The sequence below is a fragment of the Phacochoerus africanus genome, chromosome 3, assembly GCF_016906955.1.
Source record: "Phacochoerus africanus isolate WHEZ1 chromosome 3, ROS_Pafr_v1, whole genome shotgun sequence".
NCBI classification, from domain to species: domain Eukaryota; kingdom Metazoa; phylum Chordata; class Mammalia; order Artiodactyla; family Suidae; genus Phacochoerus; species Phacochoerus africanus.
The window spans coordinates 11,042,184-11,058,577 of record NC_062546.1 but is presented as its reverse complement, the minus strand read 5'-3'; the positions used below and the strand labels follow the sequence as shown (position 1 = coordinate 11,058,577).

The 16,394-nt window shown below is 49.5% G+C and overlaps 2 protein-coding genes across 6 annotated transcripts in view; one reads left to right on the top strand and one right to left on the bottom strand.

Moving 5' to 3' along the window:
- The window catches only part of PTPN1 (protein tyrosine phosphatase non-receptor type 1), a 69,646-nt gene extending 57,789 nt beyond the window's left edge, over positions 1–11,857 (top strand). For 2 of the 4 annotated variants that reach the window (XM_047770877.1, XM_047770880.1), the window contains exons 5-10: positions 2,170–2,307; positions 5,473–5,682; positions 6,088–6,249; positions 6,628–6,851; positions 7,771–7,821; positions 8,394–11,857. In XM_047770877.1, coding sequence (XP_047626833.1) covers positions 2,170–2,307; positions 5,473–5,682; positions 6,088–6,249; positions 6,628–6,851; positions 7,771–7,821; positions 8,394–8,580 — 972 coding nt within the window. In that variant the 3' untranslated portion in view covers positions 8,581–11,857. Of the gene's footprint in view, positions 1–2,169; positions 2,308–5,472; positions 5,683–6,087; positions 6,250–6,627; positions 6,852–7,770; positions 7,822–8,357 lie in introns of all 4 variants that reach the window. The other 2 variants (XM_047770879.1, XM_047770878.1) reach the window with 2 other exon arrangements.
- Positions 11,858–13,189: 1,332 nt separating this feature from the next.
- Positions 13,190–16,394, bottom strand: part of RIPOR3 (RIPOR family member 3) — a 33,211-nt gene continuing 30,006 nt past the window's right edge. For both annotated transcript variants that reach the window (XM_047770875.1, XM_047770876.1), the window contains 3 exons: positions 16,300–16,383; positions 14,658–14,748; positions 13,190–14,234 (listed from right to left, as the gene is read on the bottom strand). In XM_047770875.1, coding sequence (XP_047626831.1) covers positions 14,131–14,234; positions 14,658–14,748; positions 16,300–16,383 — 279 coding nt within the window. In that variant the 3' untranslated portion in view covers positions 13,190–14,130. The remainder of the gene's footprint in view (positions 14,235–14,657; positions 14,749–16,299; positions 16,384–16,394) is intronic.

Below are 16,394 nucleotides of genomic sequence, written 5' to 3'. Positions count from 1 at the left end.
TGAAGGCACAGCCAAAAAAATACTTTCGAATAAGTATTGGTTGGTTGACACATAGTGTGTTCCAGAGTTCCTCAGTTACAGAGTTCCAAAGTCTTGGTCTTTACCCAGATTACAGAGATTTGTAAGGCTTTATATTCTCTTTTGAAGGCGAGCGCTTGCTGTGTGGAGATGAGATTTAAAAGACTTGCTTTTCCTGTCCACGAGACCTGAACACATCGGCCTCTTCTTTGGTAGTGTCTGGCCATTCTGCACTTCCGCTTCTTTGCTTCATTCTGTGCTCACTGCATTGGGGGCCACTCTAGCACACGTGTTTTTGGACCTACCAGGACAGTCTCTTGTTTCCAGGGTCTCAAAGCATCACACAGATCTAATTATTTAAAGTGTGGGAATTAATACATCCTTTAAGCATCTTATAAAAGTCTTGCTCTCAGCTGCCTCACTCACTTTGGCTAAGCTTGGGATAGTGCCTTGCCGTTAATGCTTCTGTGTCCTGAGTGGCAGAATCACTTCCATGGTGACAGATGGGCTCTGCTCCAGGGGTTCGTCTTTGGCAGCTCCTCCTTGGTGCAGGGAGGTGACCTGGGTGCAACTGGCCAAAGCTTCCCAACAGGCCTATGGCCAGGCTGTTTAGAAAGCCACCTTGGCCTTCTCTTTGGGAACCATTAAGTTGTGTTGGCATCACAATCTGGTGTTTCTCGATTTGTTTCTCCCTCTTTTCTGTTGTTTTGGTTTTCATTAGCAGGACTGATGGGCCTTTGTGGTTCTACATTCACCCTCTTCAAGAGCCTCCTGGCTCCTTATCAATGTAGGTGATGCTGCAGATTCCTGGACTCACTGCCAGCATCACTGTGGCCTGGTCCTCATTCGGGCCCATCTCCCACTGCTCTTCCAGGACTGGCTTCTTTGCAGTCACTGCCTGGAACGTCTTAGTCATCCTTCGGATCATGCCCCTGTCAGGAGCCACCTCTTTATTACAGAGTTTTCTCTGCGCTCTCTTTGCCTTAACCTTGGCCATCCCGTAATGCTTGCCTCTTCTGAGTTCCCATGACACTTGCACAGTGTTTGCTCCTCACCACTTCCCCCAGGCTTGTTATCTTGTCGTTACTGGGCATGAAGAGTCTCTCCCGACATAGCGGCTGGCCCTGGAAGGGTTCCTCCACCTACCGGGTGTTTCAGACACAATCATCCTTTGCCTCAGCAGAGGTATTGAGTTGAATTACAAGTGTCTTGAACTTATACCATTTCCCAAAGAGCTGTTTACATGCACTGATACCTCATCTGATGGAAATCATACTGCCTCTGAGGGTCCCTCTGGGCACATGTCAGTCCTGGCTTGTAGACCTGGCAGCTTAGCCCCCATCTGCCTGCTGTTTTTGTCCAGAGTAGTCATCAGCAACCAGAACTGTCTGACATAGAAACTTAGCTCAAGCAAAGCATGCCACTGAATTTGACTCAGATTTTCTTTCTTGAACTCTAAACAACACCCAAATCTTTGGGAGTTTGCTTACTTTTAGGAAAATGTTAATGAGCTACATTTAAATCAAGACCATCAAATAGTTTCTGAAATTATTAAACTAGAACTTCAAAAGGATTTTTGTGAATTGAATGAAACCAGGATAAAAGGTGGGATGGGCACTGAGTCATCCCCAGCCTTGGAGGACCCCTCGCCAAGCCTGCTCTAGATTCTGGTTTGCATTTGATTACAGCTCTTCAAGCTCTTCACAGTATTTCGCGTGGTCTCTTCGAGTCTTGGTCATCATCCCCAGCGGAGGGGTCTGCACTATGCCAAGAGTACCGATCAGGTCTTGGTCATCTTTGAAAAGCCTGGCTGCATAAAGTAGTTGGTGAGAGACTAGACCAAACCTTGATGCGATCTGGCTTCCCTCATGGGCTATAGGGAGGAGGTCAGACCGCTGAGCACTTTGCTGCATGGATAACTAGGGGCAGCTGGCTTGGGAAGGCCAAGTCTTGTCTGCCCAACGAGCCCTTCACAGGCCCCTCGCCATCCCCAACAGGAGGCAGGCAGGTTACATTGATGGCAGCTTCCGAGGTCAGAAAACCCTGGGTCTTTGGCGTATCATAAAGCTCGTGAAAGGTACTCCAAACCTCTGTTTTTGTTTTATTTTCTGTCAGTTGCTCACAATAATTCAGTGTTATTTTCTCCCCCAGTTAAAATGTGCACAGTACTGGCCACAAAAAGAAGAAAAAGAAATGATCTTTGAAGACACAAATTTGAAATTGACATTGATCTCTGAAGATATTAAGTCATATTACACCGTCCGACAGCTAGAATTGGAAAACCTCACGGTGAGTGTGGTATGCGCTTCAGTACTGCAGACGGCTGCTGGTTGGGGTGTCTTTTCACTTGGGTGACTTCCTGAACCCCGATTGTTCCAGGTTTTGTCTCCTCTGAGCAAGGTGTGGTTTTAGCATGTGGTGACTGGAGCTCACCTTGCCTAGCAGTGACCTGAGGTGCCTGGGGGTGGGGGGGACCCCGGGGAGGATCTTAGGTGCCTAGTTCTCCCCAGAGCTCTCTGAACCTTAACGCTGGCTGACACTGGTTCTTACTGGTTCTTAAGGGAAAAGGAATTCTTACTGAAAACATAGCTGTTCCTGCCTTCACAGCTGCAGAGGGACTAGAGTGACGGCCTGGAAGTTAAATAGCAGCAGACCTCGCATCCCTCTTTGGTTGTCCACAGTCTCTGTGGCCTGCAGTGAGGCAGGGCTGATGCCCGGTTCCCCATCGGTCTAAGGTCCAGGTGAAGTCTCAGGATTGTTTGCGTGGGGAGAGTTGATAACACCAGCTGCCAGCTGTCGTTAAAAGGTGGTCCTGGAACATGTCAGGGCACCGTGTGGCACTGTGACAGCACCACGGAGACCCTGCCCTGGGGATTCTGGACAGTAAGCCTGGAGCCCTCACTCTGGGGAACCCACACCAGTACTGGGAGCAGTGGGAAGGAGCTCGCAGCAGCTCCTGGAGACACCCTCAAACATAGTGGTCGACCACTGTCTTCTGGAACAAACTGCCTGGGCTTGATTCCTGACCCCGCCCTGCCTGACTGTCAAACCTCGGGCCAAGGGCACCATGTCTCACTGCGTCAGAGTTTCCTCTTCTGTCAGGGCTTTGTAGAGGTGCCAGAAGGTGGTACATGTGAAGGGTTAGAGCAGCACCAGTCAGGGAGCAAGCAGGGAAAGGTTAGCAGGCCCTGTGGGGTTGAGGGAGCTCAGAGTTGTCCGGGGGCTGTGAGGTGAAGGCGGGGGTGGTGGGACTCCGCCGAGAGGCAAGATCTGCCACTGCCTGGTATTCATGTCTTGGTTTTTGACTTACTGCTTTACAGTCATCATGACGCCTGTGGTCAAGGGGAGACGGATGGCCCAGCTCAGGTGATTGAGGATAGAAGAGGTTAAAGCCGCATGGCTCTGGAGGGATGCAGCCCCACAGTGCGGCCGTGCGAGGGCGCTGGAGCCCTGGGCCTGGCTGCAGCTGCACATGGGCTCTCTGGTGTGATTGATGGAGGGGTTTGATGGAGGATTTTCAGGGATAGTGTTGGCAACGTCTTGGAATGTGCCTGGAGGATTATATGTAGGCTTTCTTTTAAATGCTTTTTAGTGTTTGCAGGCCTCACCTTACAAGTGACTTCTGTAAACTCTTGAGAAAATTTCTTCTGCTTGTTGAGGGAAAAGGAATTCAGAGCAGAAGAGGCTTGTGCTGTCGGCGTGGCGGAGCACACGCAGCAGCTTGGAGCTTTGGGGAAGATGTCTTTGCTCTGACAGACTTGTTAGAAAGTCGTTTCTCAAACGTGTATATCCGTTCGAGCGCACGTCGAGAATGAACTCCTCAAGGAAGAGGAGGGCAGGCGTGAGGGAGCGAGTAAACAGGAGACAACCCACACCTTTTTAAGAATTAGAAGGAACTTGCTTTTGGCATGTTTTCTTATTCTGTGTTCTAAATCTCTTTTCCAGTGCTTTTCTTTTCCCAAAAAAATGGAAGACACATTTCTCTTTTAAGCCACTAAAGTCTATAAGGAGATCATTTTCTAAAGGGGAAAGTATGGAATTGTTCCGTGTGGTTCTATAAAGTATCCTAATCTCATATGCAGGTCTCTTCCAGGTCTGCAGAAAGATAGCAGCGTGTGTAATAGCTGCTGCAGGGTGACCTGTGCGTGTTCTTTGCTGAGGTTAGGTTTATCGTGGGTCCTTTGACTTGGTCTCATCACTCTGGGATCGGGAAGGTTGTTAGAACTAAGCTCTGAGCTCTGGGGGGATGAGGGCGGGGTCTTCACCTCATCTAGCCTGGCCCACGGGAGGCATATTGTGGACATTTGCCAAAGGAAGGGCTTTGGCTCCTTAGTGGGTCTCGGACCCCGAGCGCTTCGCCATCAGCAGCTCTGCAGGTGACCCCGGCACTGCCTTGGCCTGTGGTGCCGCACAGCTGGTGTGGTTCCTGTCTGCAGGCCTCAGTCACCCTGCGACTGGCTCCCATGACCGTGGGCTCTTAGCTTAGTGCGATCTTGGGTGCTCTCCTCAGCAAGAACCACATTTTGATCGTTGCTACTGGAGACCGTCTGTCCATCCTGGAAGCAGCCTCTCATAGGCTCTGAGGAAGGAGCAGAGCTGGAAACAGCATCAGAGGCTGCCTTCTTTCTGTTCCACAGGGAGCAGCTAGGGCCTGGGGAGAAATAGGGGCAGGGGCCAGGGTCTGCCTTTCATGTGTACCTGTATCAGTTGCTGGACGTGGGCTCTGGAGTCAAGCAAGCATAGATTTAAACTCCTGCTCCTCCACCTAGTGGAGGGTTGGCTGCCAAGCCTCAGCCTCCTAATCTCGAAAATGGGACTAATGGGACTACATGCTGCGAGGGAATGGTGCGAGTACTTGGTGAGCTCTGTGCCCAGCACTGGAAGACAGCTTGTGGGGCCAGTGCAGCTGGTCTTGCTGCACCCTCCTCCCCATGGACCATCCGTTTAGCCAGGTATTGAGCCTTACATGGCACCCTACCAGTTACCAGTTGGTAACTTTTTTCTGTAAAATGACAGTCCTCAGAGGGGTCCAGATAGTCTTGTAAAGCCCTGAGATACCCAGAGCCGGGGCCTCACACATGCAGTTGTTTCCACACTTTCGTGAGAAAACCTGAGGCATTGATGACCAGCTTGTTGTGGCTGGCAGTCAGCATCACTTTGACTTATGGGAAGGAGAGAAATCAGTCATAACCATGAAGACAGCAGCAGTGAGAGGAACACCGGAAACGAGAGCTCTTGTGGGCGAGACTTGGCATCTTAAAGGAGGTGACATTGAAGCAGGAGCAGCCTGGGGTCCACGTGGGGCCAGGTGTTTGCTGACTGGGCTTGTGGACTTGGGGAGAAAATCTGAGAATCAAGTTTGGTGGGCGGGGAGGCACTTCGTGCTTACTTGAAATGAGTGATTTCTGAACAGGCGAATCTCTTAGAATCATCACGAGTATGTTTCTCTTTCAGTCTCAAGAAACTCGAGAGATCTTACATTTCCACTATACCACATGGCCTGACTTTGGAGTCCCCGAATCGCCAGCCTCATTCCTGAACTTTCTTTTCAAAGTCCGTGAGTCGGGGTCCCTCAGCCTGGAGCACGGCCCCATCGTGGTGCACTGCAGTGCCGGCATCGGCAGGTCGGGGACCTTCTGTCTGGCTGACACTTGCCTCTTGCTGGTAAGAAGGCCCTTGAAGACCCAGGGAAGAGAAGGGACCACACTTGAACCTCCACTCTGGCTTGGCCAGAGCCTCTCCGTTAGTGTTTCTGCAGTAAACTAGCTTTGACCTTCACTTTTTAACAGCTTCCCTCCTGTGAAAGGAGCCTTTCCCCAAATAGCTTCGTTTGGAGGGATGCTCTTAATTTTATTGTGGAAGCTGGGAAGATCCAAAGAATCCCCTTCCCTCTGATTTTTTTCCCCTTACATGGTCCCAGATTTACTGCTCTATTTTCTAGACTTCTGCCAACCTCACTGATTTTTCCTAAGGAGGAATTGGTATACTCTTCCCTTTTGAAAGAATATACAGTCACATGGTGCTTGAGACTTGGACCTCACTGGCCTGTGTCTCCTCTCTGGCTTTCAGATGGACAAAAGGAAAGACCCTTCTTCTGTTGATATCAAGAAAGTTCTATTAGAAATGAGGAAATTTCGGATGGGACTGATCCAGACAGCAGACCAGCTCCGTTTCTCCTACCTGGCTGTGATCGAGGGTGCCAAATTCATCATGGGAGACTCTTCAGTACAGGTCAGCATTGCTTTTGCTTTAACCCAGGTGTGTTGGTTTTAAATTTTTGCCTCTAAATAAGGAGGCTATTCGTTGTAAAAAGTTCAAAAGTATCCTGTGTCAGAGGAAATAGCTACCCTTCATATTTAAATAGCTAGAGTTGTGGAAGTTTTCACCACGTTCCAGTTTCTGCCTTTGAAGAGCTCACATAGAGAGCATTAGTAGGCAGAATAGACTTTATTTGCAGAACACCTCATCTTCCAAGGACGTGGCTGGAGACCCGAGAAGCTGGGAGGGTCCCTCACGAGCCCTCACCTCTGCCCACTTAAAGGGGAGCATTCCTTGATAAATCAGCCAAATGTGAAATCTCATGAGACTTCTCCTTGCTGCTTTTTCAAGGAGCAATGGAAGGAACTCTCCCACGAGGACCTGGAGCCCCCACCAGAGCACGTCCCCCCGCCTCCTCGGCCTCCCAAACGAATCCTGGAGCCACACAATGGGAAATGCAAGGAGTTCTTCCCAAACCACCAGTGGGTAAAGGATGAGACTGAGGAGGATAAAGAAGATGGCCCTATCAAGGAAGAAACCAGAACCCCCTTAAACGTCTCCTGCAGCCTAGAAAGGTAATGTGAGAGGGTCCTGGCATACTGGGGGCTGGGGAAGTGGCCTTTTGTTCCAGAAATACATGTTGATATTGAAACCTGTGGATACAGGCTTCTTTTAGCAAGCACCACTTCTTTGTCCTTGGGGGATGGGGTCCCTGGACCATCACTGCTTCCCAGGGTTGGGCCTGGTGACTGACTGACTTTAGTGTGGGTCTAGCACCACCTGCTGGTGCTTGTTGGAATCATGTCTGGTGCAGCTGACAGCCAGTGCTGACAGAAGCCTCCCCCAGGCTCCAGGCCAGTCCTGAAACTGATATCCAGGCTTGAGCATGTCCTTTCAGCCCCCACTGGTTTTTGGCGAACTTACCCTTTTCGTGTAGCCTTGATTAACCTGATCACCATTTTGCTTCCTTGCAGTTCGACAAAGATTACCGAGCACCTACTGATGCATGTCGAACACTGAGATAACTAGACCATGGCCCCTGGTCTGTGTTCTAGATGGTTTTGTCAGGAAGGGAGCAGTAGATTGTGGTGGGGGCCTGTGGACAGTATTGTAATGGAGGTGTGCGCTGAAGTGGTCAGCCTTCGAGAAGGGACACTCAGCCTTCTGTGGGTGGTCAAGGAAGGCTGCCTGCAGGAGGTGGTGTCATGCAGAAGCTTGAAGGATGAATGAAGCAGAGTTAGCCCAGGCCTGAGACTGGAGGCAGTGCCCTTGTCTGCTTTTTTGGAGGGTGGTTTACGATTGGTGCACGGTCTCGACCCCCCATTTATCTACATCTAGAAATTCAGCCTGCAGCAGTTCTCAGGCAGGAGTGCAGAGATGTATAGCTATGTATAGAGATGTCATCATTTGTAATTGTGAAAGACTAGAGAAGAGCAGGTTATATATCCAGGGAGCAGATAAATTTGCCTTTTCCCTGTGTTGGCTGTTTTATAGCTGTTACCGTGTGGAGTCAAGATGTAGCGTTGTGGCCAGACGTCAAAACAGGTGTGCATGATAAAAGAGGTTACCCGCGATGTGTGCCCCATTGGTTCTGTGGCTAAATTGATCATCAGAAATCTCACCTGGATACTTTGCCAAATGCTGGTTTCCAAGTCCCAGTCTTTCATGCAGCTGCTCCTCATCACAGGGCCAGCACAGGAGGTGCATGATGTCCGCGTGTCCGTAGCATCAAAGGCCTCTCTGCGTGTCAGTCTGCTGGGGTCCCGGGGAGGGAGTGGAAGGCTGGGGGCCATGCCATTGCCTTCCCTGATCTGAAGGGTACATTCTTTCAGCAGCCCCAGGGCAAAGTTGGCACCTGTTTGCACCACTGGCTGTATTTTTCCTTAGGCCCTTAGCCACCCTCCATCTCTAGGGAGTCCTGGGGCCTCCAGAACCCTACCCTGGCTGTAGGGCCCTGAGGTGGAGGTAGTAACAGCAGGCCTCCGGTCAGTGTCAACATTGCCAAGCTCCGTTTGCATGTGGCTCATCTTTTCCTAGAATGCCTTCCATAATAATAGTGTCCTTGCCATTGTTTTCCCCAGAGTGAGTAACCCACCTTTGCCCCCCTCATTCCTCAGCGCGAGTCAAGACACTGAAGTCAGAAGGCGGGTCGTGGGGGCAGGTTCTGCCCAGGGAGAGCCATCACCACCCGAGGAGGAGCAGGACCAGGCGTTGACTCCCTGGAAGCCCTTCCTGGTCAATATGTGCATGGCCACGGTCCTCACCGCCGGCGCGTACCTCTGCTACCGGGTATGTTTTCACTGACGGACGTGCTGGCCAGACCGCGTGTACAGAAAGCCCTGGCCACCAGCCCGGCGTTAGCACTCAGAGCAGGAGGCTCTGAGCCAGTCTCAGAAGAAGCAGATCAAAGGTTTTCAAAGTCTGGAACTGTGAAGGGCTAACAGGAGAGAATTAAGGATTGATGCACTGGGGTTTTAAGGAGCCCTGTGGTCCCAAGAATATAAGAGTCTAATCTCAGGGCCTTAACCTATTCAGGAGTAAGTAGAGAAAATGCCAAATATGTCTCGCTCTCTTTTTCTTTCTTTCTTTTCTTTTCTTTTCTTTTTTTTTTTTTTTTGGTTCATTTATTTTTGAAAAAAAATAATAGAATTACAACACATTGTTGTTTTTAACCTTTATAAAAAGCAGCTTTTTGTTATTTCTAGGGGAAAAGAAAAATGACTAGGCACTTATGAAACTCTCTTGTACCCTTAGGTGGTGTAACCAGATACACAATTTTTATTTGATTTCCCAGGGAAAGACTCCCACACTTTGACGAATGTAAACTCCTTTGGAAAAGAGGGTTTAAGGGTTTCGGACACTGTCTCGCTCAGGCACCTCCTCTGCTGCGCTCACACGGAGCTGGGACAGTGCCTGTGAGCTTTCCCATTTTAAGGAAGACAGCAAAAGGCCGTCTGGAGAAAACAAGTCCGCTTCTGCTTTTGCTCAGGGTGCCACGCTGGTCTCGCATTGTCTGTTTCTCCACCCATCCATCCTTTCTCGTTATAGCCGTCCTGCACGTGGCCTGCCCCCATGGCTCCATCCGCCTGCACAGGGTTCCTCGGGGCCCCTGCCTCAGGGTCAGAGGTCACCACAATGTGGCCACCAGCTTTTCACCCTGCCCTTGAGATCCAGAAGGAGCGGTTTCCACTTCGCTTGGAATATAAATGCTGTTTCAGTAGAAATCCACACATTAGAAGTGTGTCGCAGTTAAAGTTGAGGAGGAGAATAAGGATTAGCCTCAAAACTGGTCATGGATACCACCTCACAGACCTTTTTTTAATGATTTTCAATATTTTGCCTCTTTCTAAGCAGCCATCTTTGAGTGCATCAGATGGTTTAGCAACACGCAAACAGATTTTTCCTTAGGGGTGATTTTTGGAAAGGGGGAGCTATTATTTAAAAAAAATCCAAACCCCCTTCGCTGGGGTGGGGCTGGGGGTGGTGTGTGAGTCCACAGCTCTGCAGGAGTGGGTCCCAGCCCACCTGAAAACATTTGGTTTCAGTCCAGTTCCTGCTCAACAGCAACACATAAAATGACCCACCTAGCAGGCAGCCTGGTAGGTGAGGGCCGCCGGACCGCGTAGCCAGCCGGGCCCGACAGACGTGTGGTCTACACTAAAGCCTCCCCAGGCTGTTGGTCTCACCTACGTCCTTTAACTTTTCTCCCTCCCTGTCCTTCGAGTACCAGATCCACACCCCCTTTTTGAGGAGGGCACAGGAGAGCACTGTGAAGGTGGCAAGATGGAAGGCAGCCTGGGCAGGGGAGGGGGCTGTTTGTGTCCCCCTCGGCTTGTCCCCAGCAGGCAGCACGCAGCATCCTCCCCACAGCCCTCCACAGAGCCCGAGGGCAGTGAGTCTCTCCACTCCATATTTATTTTTTATTTTTTTCCCCCAAAGGTTTCCGTAGTGCACTAGCATTTTCTTAAACCAATAATGTATTAAAGTTTTTTGATGTCAGCCTTGCATCAAGGGCTTTATCAAAAAGTACAATAATAAACCCTCAGGTAGTGCTGGGCACGTAGGACTTTGCCATGAGCTGCTGCGTCAGACCAGCACTAGGAAGGAGGACGGTTGTAAGCAGTCGTTATTTCCTGACATTGTGGTAACGTGAGGAGAGGTTTGCATATGTGTGTGGAACAGTGGGCTAACATATAATGAACATTGGATATTTAAGACACATGGTGTGCGATTTCTTTGTCCTGGTTACTCCCCTCCCCGGTTATCTGCCAGAACCTTGATCTCAGTCAGCACTCTCCCTGTGTGTTATTAGGATGCATGTACAGTCTTCTTGTGGCCCGATCAAATACCACGTGCTTGAAATACTTAGATCTCTGCTTACTAACGTGCCCCCTGTACAAGTCCCATCTGCCTTTGCATGATCTGATCATTACGTGGCTGTGGTTCCTAAGACTGTTGCTGAAATAGTCGCCATTCAGCAGTGGAGTGATGTTTTCCAATGACAGATATTTTGCCTAATTCCTGGCATGACACTCTGATGACTTCCTAGTGAGGCCCGGCCATCCTGGTCCAGCTGGGTCCCACTGTAACTCAGACATTCCAAGGGGAAGGGAAGCCATAGCCACACCTCGTGCTCTGGACATTTCGACAAGCAGGGTCCCCCCGACACAGCTTTGGGATCAGCCTCCACTCTCCCAAGTTCACACTCTTCTGGAGCAGAGACCGTGATTTGGAATCAAGGCGACTGTTGGAAACCACACTTCTGGAAACAGCCTGGACAACGGTCCCTTCAAGTCTGCCTGCTGCCCTTTAGGTCTGGGGCCCTGCCGAGAGAGGCCTCTGCCCCCGCCCTTGAACCCTGGGGACTGATGGTGCTCACGACTCTTCCTCCGAGGGAAACTTAAGACCTCCACATTAAGTGGCTTTTTAAACAAGAAAAAAAAAAAAAAAGGCAGCTGTAGCTCACGAGCTGCTCTTTTGCCAGCATTTTCACATTTTGCCTTTCACGTGTCAGAAGCTCGTGCAGAGAAATTCCATGGTGGGAACATCTGAGGCGTCCCCGCGTAGAGCCTTGGTGAGGTGTGGATAAGGCCGAGGTGCCAGGCTGGGAGCATTTTGAGTTGGGCTTGTTTGTCTGTTTTTTAAGTCCTGTATATGTATGTAGTAGTTTGGGTGTGTATATATCGTAGCATTTCAAAATGGATATACTGGTTTAACCTCCTATCCTTGGAAAACAGATGGCTCTCCATCTTGTCACACGTATGTTAGAGAAGTAGCGAGCTGCTCTGCTATATGCCTTAAGCCAATATTTACTCATCAGGTCATTATTTTTTACGATGGCCATAGAATAAACCATTTGTAGAAAAATAAAAACAAACAAAAAAAGCAAGGTGTTTTGGTATAATACCTTTTCAGGTGTGTGTATATGTGGATGCATGAGGGGGGGGGCGGGGGTGGGGGCGCGTCTCAGGGTCTTCTGTGACCTCACAGAATTGTCAAACTGTACAGGTTTCCAACTTGCCATATAAATGATGGGTTTGCATTTTAGTTGCAACAATAAAACTTTTTTCTAAAGAACATGGATTTGGGGTGCTTCCCATTTCTTTGCTTAATGGGCCTAAACCAGGCTGGGCAACCCCTGTTTCTTTCCGTCCCTGCTGATGCTAAGCAGATGTTGTCTGTCAAGAGGGCTTAGAGTTTTTCCACGTCTGAGGATTGCTCTGGCCTCCTACAGTCGTGGGTGCCCTCGGGCTGGGGAAGCTCTCCCTGCTGAGCGTGTTTACTCAGTGCATCAACCCATTTCCTTCAACAGCAGCAACAAAACTCACCTTTTAACTGTATTAGGGACCTTGGATAACTCAACAAATTTATTCAAGTTGTTTGAAGAACTGCTCAGACCTCCAGCACATGTCCCTCCCCAGCTGTCTGTAAGACACAGTGGTGGCCATGTCTCAGCACCTCTGCCAAGTCTTCATGTAGAACTGACAGAGAGGAGTTCCCGTCGTGGTACAGCGGAAACGAGTCCGACTAGGAACCATGAGGTTTCAGGTTCGATGCCTGGCCTCGCTCAGTGGGTTAAGGATCCGGCGTTGTTGCTGTGAGCTGTGGTGTAGGTCGCAGACGTGGCTTGGATCTGGCGTGGCTGTGGCTGTGGTGTAGGCCGGCAGCTGCAGGTCCGATTAGACCCCTAGCCTCCGATGGAACCTCCATGTGCCTCAGGTGCAGCCTTAAAAAGACAAAAAAAAAAAAAAAAAGAACTGATGGAGAAATAACAATGAATTATAAAAAATTCATGTAGTCTTCCTTTCTTGTACAAAATTAAATCTAAAGCTCTCCTAAAATGATTTTTTAGCTTTTTTTTCTGAAATAATTTCAGACTTGCAACATAGCACAGAAATAGTACAAAGAATTCCATTATGTCCTTCAAGGTGTTATGACTGTTTCGGAGCTGGGTGCTGTGTAAACTGTTTATGCTGTGGCCTCCTGGCAGGACCCATGGACCCAAAGAACAAGAGACAGACACTCTGTGGTCAGGTGACCACACAGTGCCTGTCGAGGACAGGGGATCTGGGCAGTGGTGATTGCATCTCGGCTTTCATGAAGAGGTGGAATGCCAGTGTAGAAAACAATAACTAAATTTGTAACTTTGGAGCAGAAATCGGATGGGGCCCAGGGGCAGAGAAGGGCCTGGTGTCTAAGGAGAGGGCAGTGCACATGCACGGGGGCTGCCCACCTTCACCCGGCTCTGGTGGGAGAGGCCGCGTCCAGAGTGTGGATTGGAAAGCGGGCACAGAGGCGGGGGTGGCTTCTTCTCTCAGGATGTTTGGGAAAACAACCGCTCCTTTCCACTCTTCAGGCAGAGTGAAACACCAATAAAAAGTTTTTTTAAATTGAGATTTCAGAAAGCAACATGTGGACAAGGCAAATAAATACTGTTAAACCAAAAAGCACAAAATACATACAAGAAACGTAAGTGGGCGTGTTTAAGTGACAGAGATTTCCAACGCCAATGCTGACAGATTCACGCCCCAGAGTATCTCCACATTTGTTTAATAGACTTAAATAGGAAACTAATTTTCTTTCTTTAAGCGTGATCTTCGGTGAAATCTTTCTTCAAACCAGCTTATGGCTTCTGAAGCAATTCAATAAGCCCTAAGTTGACCTACTTCAAAAATTGGATTCCACTTTGATTAGTGCTTTTACTGACATGACATTCAAGGCTTCTTGGCTGATGGCATGTTCTTGTTTCCTTGATGCTTCTGAACCACAGTGAAAATGAATTCCACGGTCAGCAGGCCGCCACCCAGCTCCACTTGTGGCATTTGGGCTGCAGCTTGGGTCACAGGAGTGAATCGTGGAACCCCTGACTGCCCTCCGACCTTCCCCAGCTTGCCACAGTGACATCACGCTGCTGCTGCTGCTGTGATTCGACCCACACACGCCACAGCAGGGTCAGTCGGCCTGCTTGCCTCCTCCGTCCCAGTCTAGAAGTGCTGAGCCAGCCAACCTGCTTATGCCAGGCCTCAACCCACCTGGCCTAGGCCCCTTTGTGGCATGGCTGGCTGGCACTGACCCAGCTCTGCATTCTGGGGAAGGTCAGATTCTCAGAGCTGAAGGCTGATTGATTGAAGTGCAGCCCTCACAGCACCATGCCTCCCTGTGTCCTGCTCCTGCACAGGAGTCTCACTTGTGCCTTGGGGCTTCTTTACGGGCCCAGAGACTGGGGGAGCAGCTCTGGCCAGCTCACGCTTCCAGGGGAGAACACCGCGGACCCCACCCACAGCTCTCCCTGGATCAAGGCTGGGCAGCAGCAAGACCAAAGATGCCAGATTTGAGCTCATCAGCTGAGGCTTTTTAAAATACTGTGATTTCAACATCTGCCTCCTGGCCAAAGCCGCCTTCTCTTTGTTCTGAGCAGAGTTTGTCCATCTTCTCAAAAGCTAAGCGTCCTTTTTCACCTGAAATATTAAGGTGGTCTGTCACTGAATTGTCCCCCCACCTTGCTCTTTTCTACTCTGGTGACCCAAGGTGGCCTTAGTACTTCTAGATGCTTAGGTGGGAAGGCAGGGTGGGGACCATTTGGGACCAGCTCACGTGGACCCAGTGGCCTTGCCCTTGGGTCCGAGACAGAGTCTGCTGACCTTTAATCCTGCCTTGCATCTGGCTTTCATTCCCAAGGATTGGAAACTGAAGTTGAAGAGGTTCATAAAGCACCTCTTGGCACCTCAACCATAAAGGAGACCTCTGGGTCGCTAACAGCGCCCGTCCATTGTGCTATTATTGCATCTTTTGAGAGCTGGCTGTGGCCTCTCTAGCACAACTTTTCCAAGGGCCCTGTGGGAACCCCACTACTCAGCGGAATGTTGGATGCTGTACTTTACCAAATGACAGCGTGGTTTCCCGGGCTGCCGCTCGCACAGCCTCCAGGTCGGACTGGCACAGGCTGGCGATCTGGTCAATGCTTTCGATGCCCTATATGAGGGTGAGGGAAAGAGAGTCCATTAGAGAACATTTTAAATAACAAGTCCCCACTACTATAAACCACACAGACCAGCCCTAGCATGGTCTCCGGGGCCTCAGCACCCCGACAGCTTCCAGCTTTCTCACATGGCCTCGGGTTCATCAAAGTGCCTCTGGCAGCATCTCATCTTGGCTGACACGTGCCTGCAAGCTAGGTCATTCGCAGAACTTTATGGACACCTTTGAAAGGCCCCCATCTTGAAAATGAGAAGACCTGCTTTCCTCTGGACCATTCTCCCTCCTGTGCTTCTCCCAACCCTACCCTCCAGGTCAGGCCAGCAGAGGAGTGACAAGGGTTCAGGCGCAGTTGACCCCACCTGCTCTGCTCCAGGGCCAAGGACCAGAGCACTGTAGCTCCCTCTAGTGGCACCCTTATGCTCTCACTGGTTATTCAATTATAACCAGATGGTCCTGACAGAATTTCATGTCGGTTCATTCCAGAATGAGTAAGTGAATTTAGTTTGTATCAGACCCTTTTTCATCAAGCAAAATGGCCATGATTTTTTTTATTGTTTAATGATTGTTATTTTTTTTCCATTTAGCTGGTTTACAGTGTTCTGTCAATTTTCTACTGTACAGCAAGGTGACCCAGTCACACATACACATATGCATTCCTCTTTCTCACATTATCACGCTCCATCATAAGGGACTAGATATAGTTCCCAGTGCTGTACGGCAGGACATGATTTTTTTTTTTTTAAATGAGAGTTTCACATGCAGGTGGGGTTGCAGTAAAATGGGCATCCCTCACTTCCGCTTTGGGGAGGGTAAGTGGGTATGTTGTGTCAAGAGTCTTAAAATATTATGAATATTCAGAGTTCCCATTGTGGCTCAGCAGAAGCGAATCCAACTAGTATCCATGAGGATGCCGGTTCGATCCCTGACCTCACTCAGTGGGTCGGGGATCTGGCATTGCCGTGAGCTGTGGTGTAGGTGGCAGATGCTGCTCAGATCCCTCGTTGCTGTGGCTGTGGCGCAGGCCAACAGCTGTAGCTGATTTGACCCCTTGCCTGGGAATTTCCATGTGCCACATGTGCAGCCCTAAAAAGCAAACAAACAAAAAAATACTCTGAATATTCAATATATTCTCTGGCCTTGAGATAACGCTAAGTCTAACCTAAGGAAGTAACTCAGAACCCCCCCCCCCATATAATTTTTAAAAGCTTTATGCTCAAATATTAGGATGATGGGTAACTTTTACATTTCTATATTTTATCCTTTTTTTCCTGCAATGGACTTATTGTGCAGCATAAAAGTGAGTCCCTGGGGCCACCTGTTTGTTCACATGGAGCCAGGGCAAATGTTCACCACTGCTGAGGGGTCTCTGCCTTTGGAGCTTTTGCTGGTGGAGCTGATGGCCATTCCTCTACAGCCAGCTCTTTACAGTGCTTTTGCACTGGCAATAATTTTCTTTTTTGTTCCCAGTGGAAACATTTTGAAAAGAACTAACTTCAGCCACAAGCAGGTTTCTCTCCATCTCCCCTGAGGACAAGTTAAACTCACCCTGAGATGTTTCAGCGCCATGCATGCCGCTTGCTGGAGTTTTGCGTCATTCTCGGTCAGGGCATTGGTGTAGAAGAGCAAAGCCTAGGAAATAA